The following is a 13471-nucleotide window of genomic DNA, read 5'->3' as shown; positions in this document are numbered from 1 at the left end:
GAACTTTCCTGTGTCTGGCTCCTTCCAGGCTGGAGCTGGAGATAATCGAAACATCTCCTAGTTAGTTGTCCACATTTGCTTAAGGGAGGTCACTGAGAGTCTATATTTCAAGACAGCTGAATACAAGTAATTCTTTTTTTCCAGAGAAAAGCAGGTAAATTAAGCATGTGGCTTTGTAAGGATTGAAGATTTTCCTATGGTACAGGGTGCCATTGACTGCGTGTAAGTTACTTTGCATGTCAACTCTGTATGTCTAACCTGAAGGGAATCCATTCTTCAATGTCCAGCTGGTATGTAACCATACAGAGCGAATCATATAGGTCAATGCCTGGTATCCTGGCAGCAGTCATTCTGTAGCACTGCATTGTGTCATCTGCATCTGAGCCACCATGACAAACCAAAGGGCGGGTACTCAGAGACAAGGGCTATTCTTTGGTAACAATGCACGGGACTCTGGTGTGCAACCTACGCACATGTAGGCAGCATGCATTTAATGAAAGCCATGCTGCCACATGAAATGTGACAGAGCAGACCGCTGGGGTTCTTAAACAATGCTTACGCTGCCTGGAATACTACAGAGGAGCCCTGCAGTGCTCCAGTGGAGAAACAGGATATCTTGGACAGCCATTTCTGAATTTCCACCTTAAACTGCGCATGTGCAGACTCCAGAAGTGGCTGTCAGATCCCTTCCGTTATAGAGGTGAGCACTGATAGGTTCACTGTTATTCTCATTGTAAATTCCTATAATTAGCAATTTTGTTAATAAAAATACACTGCATAAGAATGAGCATAATTACTGCTTTAAGCAACAGGTTGCTAATCAGATGCGCTGACTTCCATGCTGGAATTCTTCATGCGCTCTCCTCTTACTCAGAGCTCCATGTAGGAACACTGAATTGTACAAATAACCCCTGAATTAATAAATTGTATTTAGATCATGAAACAGTACAAAGCAACCCATCATGGGGCTTAGATCTGCAAATAATTTGAAAAGGTAGAGGCTGGGAAATGCTTTGGAAATTCCCCCTCTCCACTGGTGTTACTTTGTTGGAAGTGAGGTGGAAATTCCATTTATGCACGCCAATGTCATTTTCACCACACCTCTGGCCAGGTAATGCCAGCAGAACAGGATCAGCTCCCCAGAATTTTCTGGCCAGAGTAGGTTTTAGTTAATGGAGAGAAGAACCCTACCTGGAGTGCCTGGGACACCTAAACCTCCTGGTAAGCCTGGTTTCCCATCCAATCCTTTAGTGCCTTGAGGACCTGGAGAACCTACAAGAAAATACCAGCAAAAGCAATGTAAATGAAAAGAAGCTGACTTCAATTGCTGACAATACCGATATTTTGCACAATCTTGCTGAACAATTTCTGGCACATTATCTGCAACAACATATATCTATACAACATTCATTTAATTTGAAAGAAATTGCAGAACACTTGACAGAATGGAGAGAGAAATGGACACTGAGTGGGAGAGAAGAGCTGGTGATTCAGGAGTGTGGCTGAACAAGATAAAGAAAAGCAAAGAAAGTTACGCAACGGTGTTGGAAATCAGGGAGGGAGCAACTAAGTTGGACGTATTTTGGGAGGGAGCTTCAGAGGATAGATGCACAGTGGCAGAATAAACAGCAAGTAATAATAGAAAAAGAGAATGATGAAAAAGGAGTACATCCATGTCAGGACAGTCAATGTTGTGATGAAGCTCAAGGCTAAAGGAGATTGCCTGAGGTAGGATGGAGTGGATGAGATGGTGGAAATCTGGAAATTGATTTGGAGGGGCACATGAGTCAGTGGAGCCTGTCAATAACTGGGGTGAGGAGGTGCAGGGATTTGAGAGAATAAGGACAGGGGCATTGGCATGCTTGGGCAGAAGTAGAGTGGTCAATTTGGATAGAGTTAGAGAAGTTTTGAGGAGATGAAAATTATGGATTAGAGTCTTGGCCGCAATGGCAGGTTAAAATGACTATGTGACATATGTGGGGAAGGAAACAGAATTCTGCTTCATGCAGCATGTTACAGTTCTGAATCACCAAACCTAGCCCAAAGTGGCAGTTAAAAGAGATTCATGGAAATAAAAAAAGTTGCTTTAAAGACCAATCAGGAGTAGGAAAAAGATGATTTAAGCTATTAGTGAATAGGAAGAAATTTTAATTTGTCCAAGACCTGATAATGGGTGAAGCATTTTCAGGATTGAATAGTAGTTCTGGAATTAACAGAAGAGACAAAAAAGTAAAATGTAGGCCAAAACATGCATACGGAGCTAGATCCTAGGTTTCCAAAACATGATGCCACCAATGGGCGGTGTTTGCATGACAAGTGGAGAGAACCAAGGATGGAGCCTGGGTACGTCAATGGTGACTGTGTGGGCAATAGTGGAGAATTCATTTATAGATATGTGTGGCCAGTGTTGGTGCAAATATAAATGAAATTAGAGAACTGCAGTGCCATAAAGAAGAACCGCTGAGGAAAGATGTTAGATGAGAATGATTCGCCAATGGCGTTAAAGGCAACAGAAAGGTTGAAAAGAATAAGCAGCAACAATAAACCCCAATCTCAGCCACAGAGGATTGTCATTTGTGCCTTTGACCAATGCAGCTGCCCATTTGACTTTTAGAGATGGTCTGGAACAATTGAAAACAAAATACCTGGACAACCTGATGGGCCTTGGTCACCTTTTTCACCAAGGGTCCCAGAACGCCCATCAAATCCTGGTATACCTCGAGACCCAGGAGTACCTGGTGATCCTCTGGGGGATGAAGGACCTTGATTACCCTAAGATACATGATGATCAAATGAATGGTTTACTTTTAGACCAATACAACATAAGAATACCTGACAGAAGAAGTTTTATTTAAAGCATAAGATAGTCTCTAAGCAAGGGGGTAAACATTTACAAATCATTGTTCCCAGTGCAGAAAATTGTGTGATGGGATCATTTATTGGGAAGTTGATCCCTGCTACTCCTGTCTTTAATTCATGGGTTGCATAGCCTTTCCATCTATCCATTACTGATTGGAAAATTGTGCGCTCTGTGATACAGGAACACAGATCTTGGCATCCAAATTCCTAAAATGTGTTCCTATTGTTTAAAAGCAGCAGCTCTGTTGAAGGATAATCAACCCGAAATGCTAATTATGCTTCTCCCTCCACAGTTGCTGCCAGGCCTGCTGAGTATTTCCGGCGTTTTCTGCTTTCATTTCAAATTTCCAGCATCCACAGTATTTTACTCTTCAATCTATTTTTGGGTTCATGGTATGAATTATTTCATAAAGGGATAATGACATTTTGGTGAATAATTTTAAACTCTCAGACGAATATTAATCTACCTTTTCTCCAGGAAGGCCTGGGTTGCCATAGGTTACTTCACTTGGTTCTCCTTTCTCTCCCTTTGGACCAGTGATGCCATGAGAACCAGGTAAAGCTGAGGACCCTGGTGTTCCTGCGCACCCTTTCTCTCCTTTGTCACCTGATAAAAGCATCAGAAAAAATAAAATCGCATATAGCACCACAATGTACCCAATATAGAGGCCCACTACACACTCAGCGTCATGCATTCAAATTTTCAGCTCTGTACCCATTACAATTCTGTTGCACTTCCCAGTACCTCAGTCCCACACAGTGCCGTCAGGTGCTATTATACATCCAGCTTCACCTAGGTACAACATTACAATAGCATGTGGTCACAGAGTAACTCAATATAGTTCCTTATAGCTTGATCACTATCCTATAGACCACCAGTATTTTGCCTATTATAGTTTAACAGTAGTCCAGTATTTACCCCCATTCCAATTATACTTACTATTCACCCTAAGCTCTTCCGTATTCAAATCCAAGTTTATTTTCATTTCAGATCAAAAGTCCCCTTCATAAAAGTGCTTTTAACTCTTGTTCAGTTCAGGCTAATACTTATTTCTGAATAAATCCATTTGTGTGAATTTGTTTGACTCATTGCTATATGCAGTAGGATAGTTTTAGAAACTTACCGTATTCCATCTGTATGTCCCAAAACTTGAACCTACCTGGCAGGCCCATTGGACCCGTAGATCCTGGAACCCCAAAAGACCCCTGATTGCCCGGATTGCCTGGTAAACCTGGATCGCCTGGTGGACCTGTTTGGAAAAAACATATAGGACAATTAGAAATTTTTCAACTTGCCAGTACTAACCATACAGCAATAAAAGATTTATCACTTCTCCCTCTATAAAGCAGGGCCACAATACAAATTACAATATTGCAACGCTCTGGGAAACATAGTATGGTGATGGGCTAGATTAAGATTCAAATCAATAGATGGAATCAGAGGCAAGAACCAAGGAGCACAGGCTCCTTATATTTACAAACAATTGACAAAATTGAATGCCCTCCTCCGAGGCGAGCTCAGGGTCTGGGGAAGTTTAATTGGGCAGGAGGGTTCCCGTCTCTGCCCTGATTAAGTCCGGGGCAGAAGGCTTGTGGACGGCCTTCTACCTTGATGCCAACTGAGGCCCTTAAGTGGGCAATTGATGCTGACAGCCACCACCCTGCCCTTTCTTTGCAATCCCTTGCCCACAGAGCCAGTGACCCCTTCCCTGCAACCACCATCCTGTCCTCATGCACTGTGATCTGGGTCTCTCGCTGATCCTTGGCCTCTGGTGGGTGCATTACCAGCAACTACCACCACTTCCCCAGTGGCACTGGCGGCAATGAGGACCTGCTGGCCTCAGTTGACTGGCAGCTATGATTGGTGGTGGGGTAGCGGGGGGCAGAATTTCCTCCTCCAGGGTCCTTGATCACGGCTGGGGAAGAGCTGCTGCTGCTGTCACGACCACAAAATCATTGACCCGAATTACTTACGGACATACTGAACTATTAAGTAAGATGTGTTTTTGAGAAAACAGACATACAAGCAAAAGCTGGCTAGACTGTAAAGTAACCACTCGTTGGAAAATTCTTATGTGGTTTACACTTGACCAACGAGTACAGAGAATGGAATATTGCACCTAACAAGGTGTCAAGGCTGAATTCAGACAGAGATACTTCAAAGGAAAAGATGCAATGCAAAAATGCTCCTGTGCTTGCAGAGATAATGAAGGCTGATTTCCATCTCAGCCAAAACCATCTCCTGTGAGTTATACCCCAGACTGTGGACATGATGTGAGTTAAAAGAAAGCAGTTTCTGGGTGAAAGACATGTTTGTTTTCTCTCCTCCAGGAATGCTCAAGAAAAGGGGTTAAAAGCCAACTGCAACCCTGGTCTCTGTGTGACAGTTTCGGTGTTCCAGGCCTGGTGTGTGAGGGTATGCTGTGAAGGTCGCAGCGGAAGAACATCAACTAGGCATCCCTGTGCCTGCAGGTAAAACAGTTCTCTCTCTCAGATTGCTGGAAGCAAATCACAAATCAGCAAAGCCACAGTCGAAAAGGAAACAGGACAATTCCCTTCAGCTAACCTGCAGAACCAAGAATCTCCAAACTCACTGCTCAACTGCTGAAGTCAACTCTACCGAAATCACCCAACTTAATTGCCACAATGTTTTGCCATCTACTCCTCACAGACAAGCCAAAGACTGATACGTATATATTTTTTCTTAACCTTTATTTCTGGACTGATTTCTAATCTGTGTGTATGTGTGACCCCATGAAGCTTCATGGCATCAGGTTATGCACAGGCAAGGAAACTCCCTGCTGATCGTGACGTACAGCACCCCCTCCCCCCCCCCCCCCCCCACCGCCTCCCCCCCCCCCACCCTCTCCACCTCAGCTGATGAATCAGTACTCCTCCAAGTTGAACAGCACTTGCAGGAAGCACTGAAGATGGCAAGGATGCAGAATGTTTTCTGGGTCAGGGACTTCAATGTCCATCACCTAGAGTGGCTTGGTAGCACCATGACTGACCGAGCTGGCCAAGTCCTAAAGGATATAGCTGCTAGACTGGGTTTGCGGCAGGTGGTGAGGGAACCAACAAGAGGGAAAAACATACTTGACCTCATCCTCATCAACCTGCCTGCCGCAGATGCATCTGTCCATGATAGTATAAGTAGGCGTGACCACCACACAGTCGTTGTGGAAACGAAATCCTGCCTTCACATTGAGGATATATTATGAGTCGTTCCTCAGGGTAGTGTTCTAGGCCCAACCATCTTCAGCTGCTTCATCAATGACCTTCCCTTCATCATAAGGTCAGAACTGGGGATGTTCGCAGATAATTGCACAATGTTCAGCACTATTCGCAACTCCTTAGATACTGAAGCAACCCATGTCCAAATGCAGCAAGACCTGGACAACATCTAGGCTTGGGCTCACAAGTGGCAAGTAACATTCACGCCACGAAAGTGCCAGGCAATGACCATCTCCAACACGAGAGAATCCAACCATCGCCTCTTGACATTCAATAGCATTAATATCACTGAATCCCCACTATCAACATCTTGGGGGTTACCATTGACCAGAAACTGAACTGGACTAGCCATGTAAATACTGTGGCTACAAGAGCATGTCAGAGGCTAGGAATCCTGCGGCAAATTACTTGCCTCCTGACTCCCCAAAGCCTGTCCACCACCTACAAGGCACAATTCAGGAGTGTAATTGAATGCTCTTCACTGGCCTGGGCAGCTCCAACAGCACTCAGAAGCTTGACATCATCCAGGACAAAGCAGCCGACTTGATTGGCACCCCATCCACAAACGTTCACTCCCTCCACCACTGACGCACAGTAGCAGCAGTGTGTACCATCTACAAGATGCACTGCAGAAAATCACCAAGGCTCCTTCGACAGCACATTCCAAACCCACAACCGCCAACTTCTAGAAAGACAAGGACAGCAGATACATGGGAACACCACCATCTGGAAGTTCTCCTCCAAACCACTCACCATCCTGACTTGGAAATATATCGCCGTTCCTTCACTGTCGCTGGGTCAAAATCTTGGAACTCCCTCGCTAACAGCACTGTGGGTGTACCTACACCACATGGAATGCAGCAGTTCAAGAAGGCAGCTCACCACCACCTTCTCAAGGGCAATTAGGGATGGGCAATAAATGCTGGCCTAACCAGAGAGGCCCACATCCCTTGAATGAATAAGAAATATATTTTTTTTCTTGCGTTCAGTAACTAATAAATTCACTCTTTCTTTGACTCAGGAAGGCCTGGTTAAATTGGCTCCTTTTAAAACATAAATACATTTGGACTGGGAAAAGGTATCCATAAGGGAACCACAAGGGAAGGGATCCTTTTTAAATTAACCTTGTTGCAACCAACCGAGGCGGTTGAATAAAAATGGGGAGCCAGTTCATCCCTCCTGTCCCGGGACCATTACAATTTGGGTACCTCTTCCTGGAGCATAACAAATTGAGGGTATCTTGCCCGGGCCTGGTCATAACACTGACCACTTAAGTGCCTAAATGGCACTTAATATGGCAGGCCTTTTCCAAAGGAGGTGATACGCGTTTAACACCAGCTCTGTAGCTGGCAGGTGAGACCTCCCAATTCCGTCCAATGAATTATTTCGTAAATACTTGGTTACACAATTTCTGGCCTCCTGCTAATTTAGTAGCTCAATACTTTAACTAGTAACTTTAGCTGCAGAGTGAGGCTAGTTTTGGTGTAATACAAGCAACCTTACCTCATTTTCCTAACGAATATGAGAGGGGGAAAGGAGCAGGAGAAATAACTAGAGAGAAAGTCCAGTTGCTAATGGAAGGTTGCTGCATTCAGTAGGTAGGAAGTCTCACACATTGCTGGAGTCAGCAGCCAGAGGCCTCCAATCGAGATTCATGGGCAGGGGGACTGTTAGTCTCCCCCCAGACTTCTGCAAGGGAGTTATAATCCTGCCTTCTTTAGTAGGAGAATCAGTCCGGATACAGTTCCATTTCTTACAGGTTAACAAGATTATGCTATAATTTAACGATAAACTTGTAATGTTTAATTGTACTTAAATCTTGGTACCTGGTGGACCTGAGGGTCCTGGTGCTCCCTCTTTACCTATGTATCCTGGATCACCACAAGAACCAACCTCACCTTTTGGTCCTGTTCTTCCTTTCAAACCTGGTAAGGAAATGTTAGAATTTGTGATATTTACTCTTGCAATTTAACAACATCACTTTCACCTCCTCACCATTTTTGAGAGCCCCATTTTAAAACTCATTTGTTTTTCAAACACTTTCTTTGGCTGGCAAGTATGTTCACAGTGAAGAAAACACAGGCAGATAACCGACCCCCAGGTCTTTTCCAATGCTGCTGATACGTTGGCTTTTAGGAAGAGAGAGGTTAAAACAGCAAGACTTTGGGAGAGAGAGGTTCAACTGCAAGACTTCGGGACAGAGAGGTTAAAACAGCGAGACTTCGGGAGAGAGAGGTTCAACTGCAAGACTTCGGGACAGAGAGGTTAAAACAGCGAGACTTCGGGAGAGAGAGGTTCAACTGCAAGACTTCGGGACAGAGAGGTTAAAACAGCGAGACTTCGGGAGAGAGAGGTTCAACTGCAAGACTTCGGGACAGAGAGGTTAAAACAGCGAGACTTCGGGAGAGAGAGGTTCAACAGCAAGACTTCGGGACAGAGAGGTTAAAACAGCGAGACTTCGGGAGAGAGAGGTTCAACTGCAAGACTTCGGGACAGAGAGGTTAAAACAGCGAGACTTCGGGAGAGAGAGGTTAAAACAGCGAGACTTTGGGAGAGAGAGGTTAAAACAGCGAGACTTCGGGAGAAAGGTTAAAACAGCGAGACTTCGGAACAGAGAGATTAATCAGTGAGACTTCGGGAGAGAGAGGTTACAACAGCGAGACTTTGGGAGAGAGAGGTTAAAACAGCGAGACTTCGGGAGAGAGAGGTTAAAACAGCGAGACTTCGGGAGAGAGAGGTGAAAACAGCGAGACTCAAGTAGAACTAAGAGTAAAATAAAGGCAAGGGTCCATATTCTATTCAGTTAAAATATGTCTGGGCAGCTCAGTCCCGTGATTTGCACAGCCTGTGCTATGTGGGAAATCCTAGATGCTCCTGGTGGTCAGGATGACCATGTGTGCAGGAGGTGCCTCCGACTGGAGCAATTGGAGCTCCGGGTTTTGGAGCTTGAGCGGCAGCTGGGAGCACTACAGTGCATTCACGCGGCTAAGAGGTTCATGGATAGCACGTTTCAGGACGTGGTCACACCACAGCATAGGGAAGCGCAAGCAGAGAGGGAATGGTTGACCGTCAGACAGAAGAGGGAGACCAAGCAGGTAGTAAGGGAATCCCCCGAGTGCATCTCACTTGCAAACCATTTTTTGGCCTTGGGAAAAGGTGAGAGTGACGGTTCCTCTGTGGAAGCCAACCAGAGCCAAGGTCAAGGCACTGTGGGTGGTCCAGCTGCTCGGGGGGTAGGAAGAAGTGTGGGAGGGCGATAGTGGTAGGGGATTCATTAATGAGGGGAATAGACAGGCATATTTGTGGCCGTAGACGTGACTGTAGGATGGTATGTTGCCTCCCAGATGCCACGGTCAAGGATGTCACAGAACGGCTGCAGGGCATTCTGAAGAGGGAGAGTGAACAGCCAGAGGTCGTGGTCCATGTTGGGACCAATAACATAGGAAGAAAGAGAAATAAGGCCCTGCAAGCAGAGTTTTGGGAGTTAGGTAGGAAATTGAAAAGCAGGACTTCAAAGGTAGTAATCTCTGGATTACTCCCGCTGCCACGCAGTAATAAGTATAGGACTAGAAGGATAAAGCATATGAATGCGTGTCTGGAGAGATGGTGCAGGAGGGAGGGCTTCAGATTCCTGGGGCATTGGGACCATTTCTGGGGGAGGTGGGGCCTGTACAATTTGGACGGGTTACATCTGAACATGAACGGGACAAACATCCTCGTGGGGAAAATGCTTTTGGGGCGGACTTAAACTGAATTGGCAGGGGGATGGGATGCTGAAAAGTAGTTCAGAGGGGGGAGAGAAGCTAAGATGGAATTAGAAGTTAAAACGCTGGTAAGTGAGTCTGGAAGGCAGAGGAAACATAGACTAGATAAGAAAGAAGTGAGTTTACAAGGCTAAACGGAATATATTTTAATGTAAAGAGCCTGAGGAATAGGACAGATGGGCTGAGGGCACAGATAGGCAGGTGGGAGTGTGATATCGTAGCTATGACCAAGACTTGGATAAAAGAAGGGCAAGATTGGCAGCTCAGCATTCCTGGTTATAGGGTATTCAGATGAGATAGAGACAGGGATAGAAGAGGAAGGGGGGGGGTGGGGGGGGCGCGGGGGCTGCAATATTAATCAAGGAATCAATTATAGCAATGAGGAGGGATGATACCTTGGGAGAATCATCAAATGAGGCCATAGAAGTAAAAAACACAAAAGGGGCAAACATGCTGTAGGTGTGTACTATAGGACCCCAAACAGTCAGGGAGAGATAGAGGATCAAATATGTAATCAAATTTCAGAGAAATGTAAGTATAATAGGGCAGTAATAGTAGGGGTTCTAACATTTTCTCAAAGGTAATTAGGAAGGGCAACAAGTGCTAACCATGCCGGTGATGCCCACTCCCATAAATGATTTAAAAAAAATCAAAACCATCATATATTTTGAAACCAGTCCTAATGGCTGAGTGGCTAAATAACTGGGTAAAAGTATCATCTTGAACATTTGCTTTTGGAGGAGCTTCTGCAAAGGTCAGCAGCCAATGCTTCCATTCTCATGGAAATGATGAAATAACACAAATAAAACCTAATCCTCTTCTAGATTATTAAACCCTGTGCACAACTGTAAAGGAGCTTTTATTTAGAAAGTTATTTAGAAAGGCACGTAAGGGGATTTGAATTTGAGCACCAAATCCAGCATCATCTGTATGATACCTCAATTTTCTTTAATGATGGTTTCCTATACTAGAGGAGAAGATTGCCACTATGGGATGAGGTCTAATGTTATCTTTAGGTAACTTGATTTATAATGGATGATATATAACTTCTTCACTTTTTATATATCGCAAATTTTCAAAAAGCTTGAAAAATGTAGTGATTTACCTGGTAGCCCAGGGGCTCCCATTACACCTTTCACTGTCATATTACATGGAACTGGTTTCATTCCCTTTTCACCTTTTTGACCTATCATTCCAATTGCACCTTGTTCACCCTTCAGTCCTGTCTGACCTTTACAACCTGCAATAAAACAAGAAAAACAGAGAAAGAAAGGCACACTGCTTATTATTCTTAGCAGCAATATTTCCCTGGAGAGTTTATTTACAGAAAAGTTTTGAAACTTAAAATTTTGAAGTTTGTGTGTTCATACCTGCCTCTGTGTACTCAACCATCATTGGTTAGTGAATGAACTGCGGCTTTGAATCAACAACAATGAACTAAAAGGATGTCTCTATTTCCATTCTGTCAGGTTACATGCTTATTGACTACCACAGTGAGGAGTACATGCTGCAACATGTTTGGGATTCCACAGAGTACTGGAACAAGGTTCCTGCCTGTGATTTTCATTTGGTGTGTTTGCTATCTTAGTCATACAATCTCAATGGGCATTAACTAAGTAAAGGGCAGGTGCTTATCTACAGAAAGTGAGAGAAACTCGGAGGGAGAGGCAACCTAATTGCTGTTACACACATTTTTTCCAGGTATTTTTGTTTTTGTGCTGTTACACACATCCTAGTAGCTGGTTACAGAAAAGCATTGCTATCACCTCCATTAATTCCTTCTGCACCATACTCTGGAATGACAAGGAGAGAAGATAAGCTGCTTGGCTCTGCCTCTGACGTTTCCTTAAATAGGTTGTCAGTTCATGTGAAGGAGTTGAGGGTATTTGTGTTCACCTCAATAGATTGCTCTACAATCTATTTACTGACAACCATCTTGGATTATATTTATAACGTTTAAAGATTGAAGAATTTGTTATGAGTGCAAAAAATAGGATTGACAAAAACCAGAATGCCACACATATATTTGATAGAGCAGGCTTGTCTAACCTTTTTGCGTGGGAGATGTCACATTTCCATTTTTTTTTTCAGTCAAGGGGCTGATAAGCAAATTTCAGAAATATACATGAAATTCAAAGAAAGTTGAGTATGAAGGAAAGAAACAACTCGCTGAGCAAAAATAAAGCAATGTCAAAGCAATCAATTGATATTTTTAAAAAAAGAGTAATTAATAAAAATGACCATTAGATTGTAAGAGGCTGAGAGTGAGAGTGTCTGGTTCACTCCCAGTCTCAGGGTGTTTTACTCACTCATCCTCGCCCACTGTGAGAGTGGGAGAGAGTATATGCTGGTGTGTGGGGGTGAGAGTGACTGAGAATCCTGAGACTGGGAGTGAGCCAGGCACACGCGCACACATACACACACACACAAAACAGAGCCTTCTCCCACCCCACCTGGCCCCACAGCTTCTCCCTCCCCCTGGGCCTGACGCACTTTCTCCTCCCCACCAGCCCTGCTGCACCTTTGCTCCCTAGGCTTTGGCCCTGCCGCACATTGGCTTCCCTGGGCCCTGGCCCTGTGGCACATTGGCTTCCGTGGGCTCCAGCCCTGCCGCACTTACGCTTCCCCGGGTTCCAGCCCCACAACACCCTCCCTTCCTCTAGCCCCGCCACACTTCTGTGCTCCAACCTCGGGCCTGCCACACTTTCACTTCCCCAGGCTCTAGCCCCACTTTGTACCCTGGCCCCGGGCTTGCTGCACCTTCACTTCCCAGGGCCTGGCAGCCCTCAGCACACGCACCACTCCTGGTGTTCACTGCTCCTCCAATCAGGGACTGTTTCTCTCCCTCATTTGCTGCAGATAGACTCACTAGTGAGCCAATCAGCAACAAAAGCAGGAAAGGAAGGAGCAGTCTCTTGCAAAATCCTGAATTTTATTTACCTGTCTTATTGGCATTTTGAACAATGGCTCCAGGGGCCACATAGAGGGGATTTGCAAGCCACATAGAGGGGCTTTGCAGGCCACAATCTGGCCCACTGGCCACCGGTTGGACAAGTCTGTGATAGAGCATTGCATTTGAAAAGCCTGAGCCAAACAGGGGCACTTATTTGAGATACAAGTTCAAACCAGTGAATCAGACTTTCTGATTCTAATTGCAATTTACCTACAATCACTGCATTGACAAACTTGAGACATTTTGATCATGGAATAAGGTAAGACATAACTGCTAATATTTCTTTTTTGGTCCCACACCTGTGTTCTATTCAGTCTTACCTTTGTCTCCTCTGGTGCCTTGAAATCCTCGTGCACCAGTTAACCCTGCATTCCCCGGATCTCCCATAACACCTGGTTCACCTTTTGGACCTGTTTGAAGATTGGGATCAAAACATAATCAGACATGGCCTGGAAATATTTATTTGACAGAGATTAAAAACAAAAAATTAAAATTTTTCTGAGTTAAATATCACAATGATTCAGAAGGATTATTCATAAATTAATCAACACTAGATGACACAAAGATTGGCCGAGTAGTGGATAGTGTAGAGGATAGCCATAATCTCCAAAATGATATAGAATAGTTGGTGGAGTGGGCGGTAAAGTGGCAGATGGATTTT

General features: G+C 44.6%; 1 protein-coding gene across 1 annotated transcript in view; it reads right to left on the bottom strand.

Annotated features, from left to right (window-relative positions):
* col4a3 (collagen, type IV, alpha 3) overlaps positions 1 to 13471 on the bottom strand; it is an 83289-nt gene that overhangs the window by 43717 nt on the left and 26101 nt on the right. Inside the window, exons 9-15 of the mRNA XM_078564449.1 lie at positions 13131 to 13220; positions 10963 to 11097; positions 7920 to 8018; positions 4020 to 4109; positions 3327 to 3466; positions 2646 to 2772; positions 1192 to 1272 (exon numbers count right to left, since the gene is read on the bottom strand). Of these exons, the coding sequence (XP_078420575.1) occupies positions 1192 to 1272; positions 2646 to 2772; positions 3327 to 3466; positions 4020 to 4109; positions 7920 to 8018; positions 10963 to 11097; positions 13131 to 13220 (762 nt within the window). The remainder of the gene's footprint in view (positions 1 to 1191; positions 1273 to 2645; positions 2773 to 3326; positions 3467 to 4019; positions 4110 to 7919; positions 8019 to 10962; positions 11098 to 13130; positions 13221 to 13471) is intronic.

The sequence above is a fragment of the Cetorhinus maximus genome, chromosome 19 (genome assembly GCF_964194155.1).
Source record: "Cetorhinus maximus chromosome 19, sCetMax3.hap1.1, whole genome shotgun sequence".
NCBI classification, from domain to species: Eukaryota; Metazoa; Chordata; class Chondrichthyes; order Lamniformes; family Cetorhinidae; genus Cetorhinus; species Cetorhinus maximus.
The sequence above is the reverse complement of the archived record's forward strand: the minus strand, read 5'-3'. Positions and strand labels throughout refer to the sequence as shown.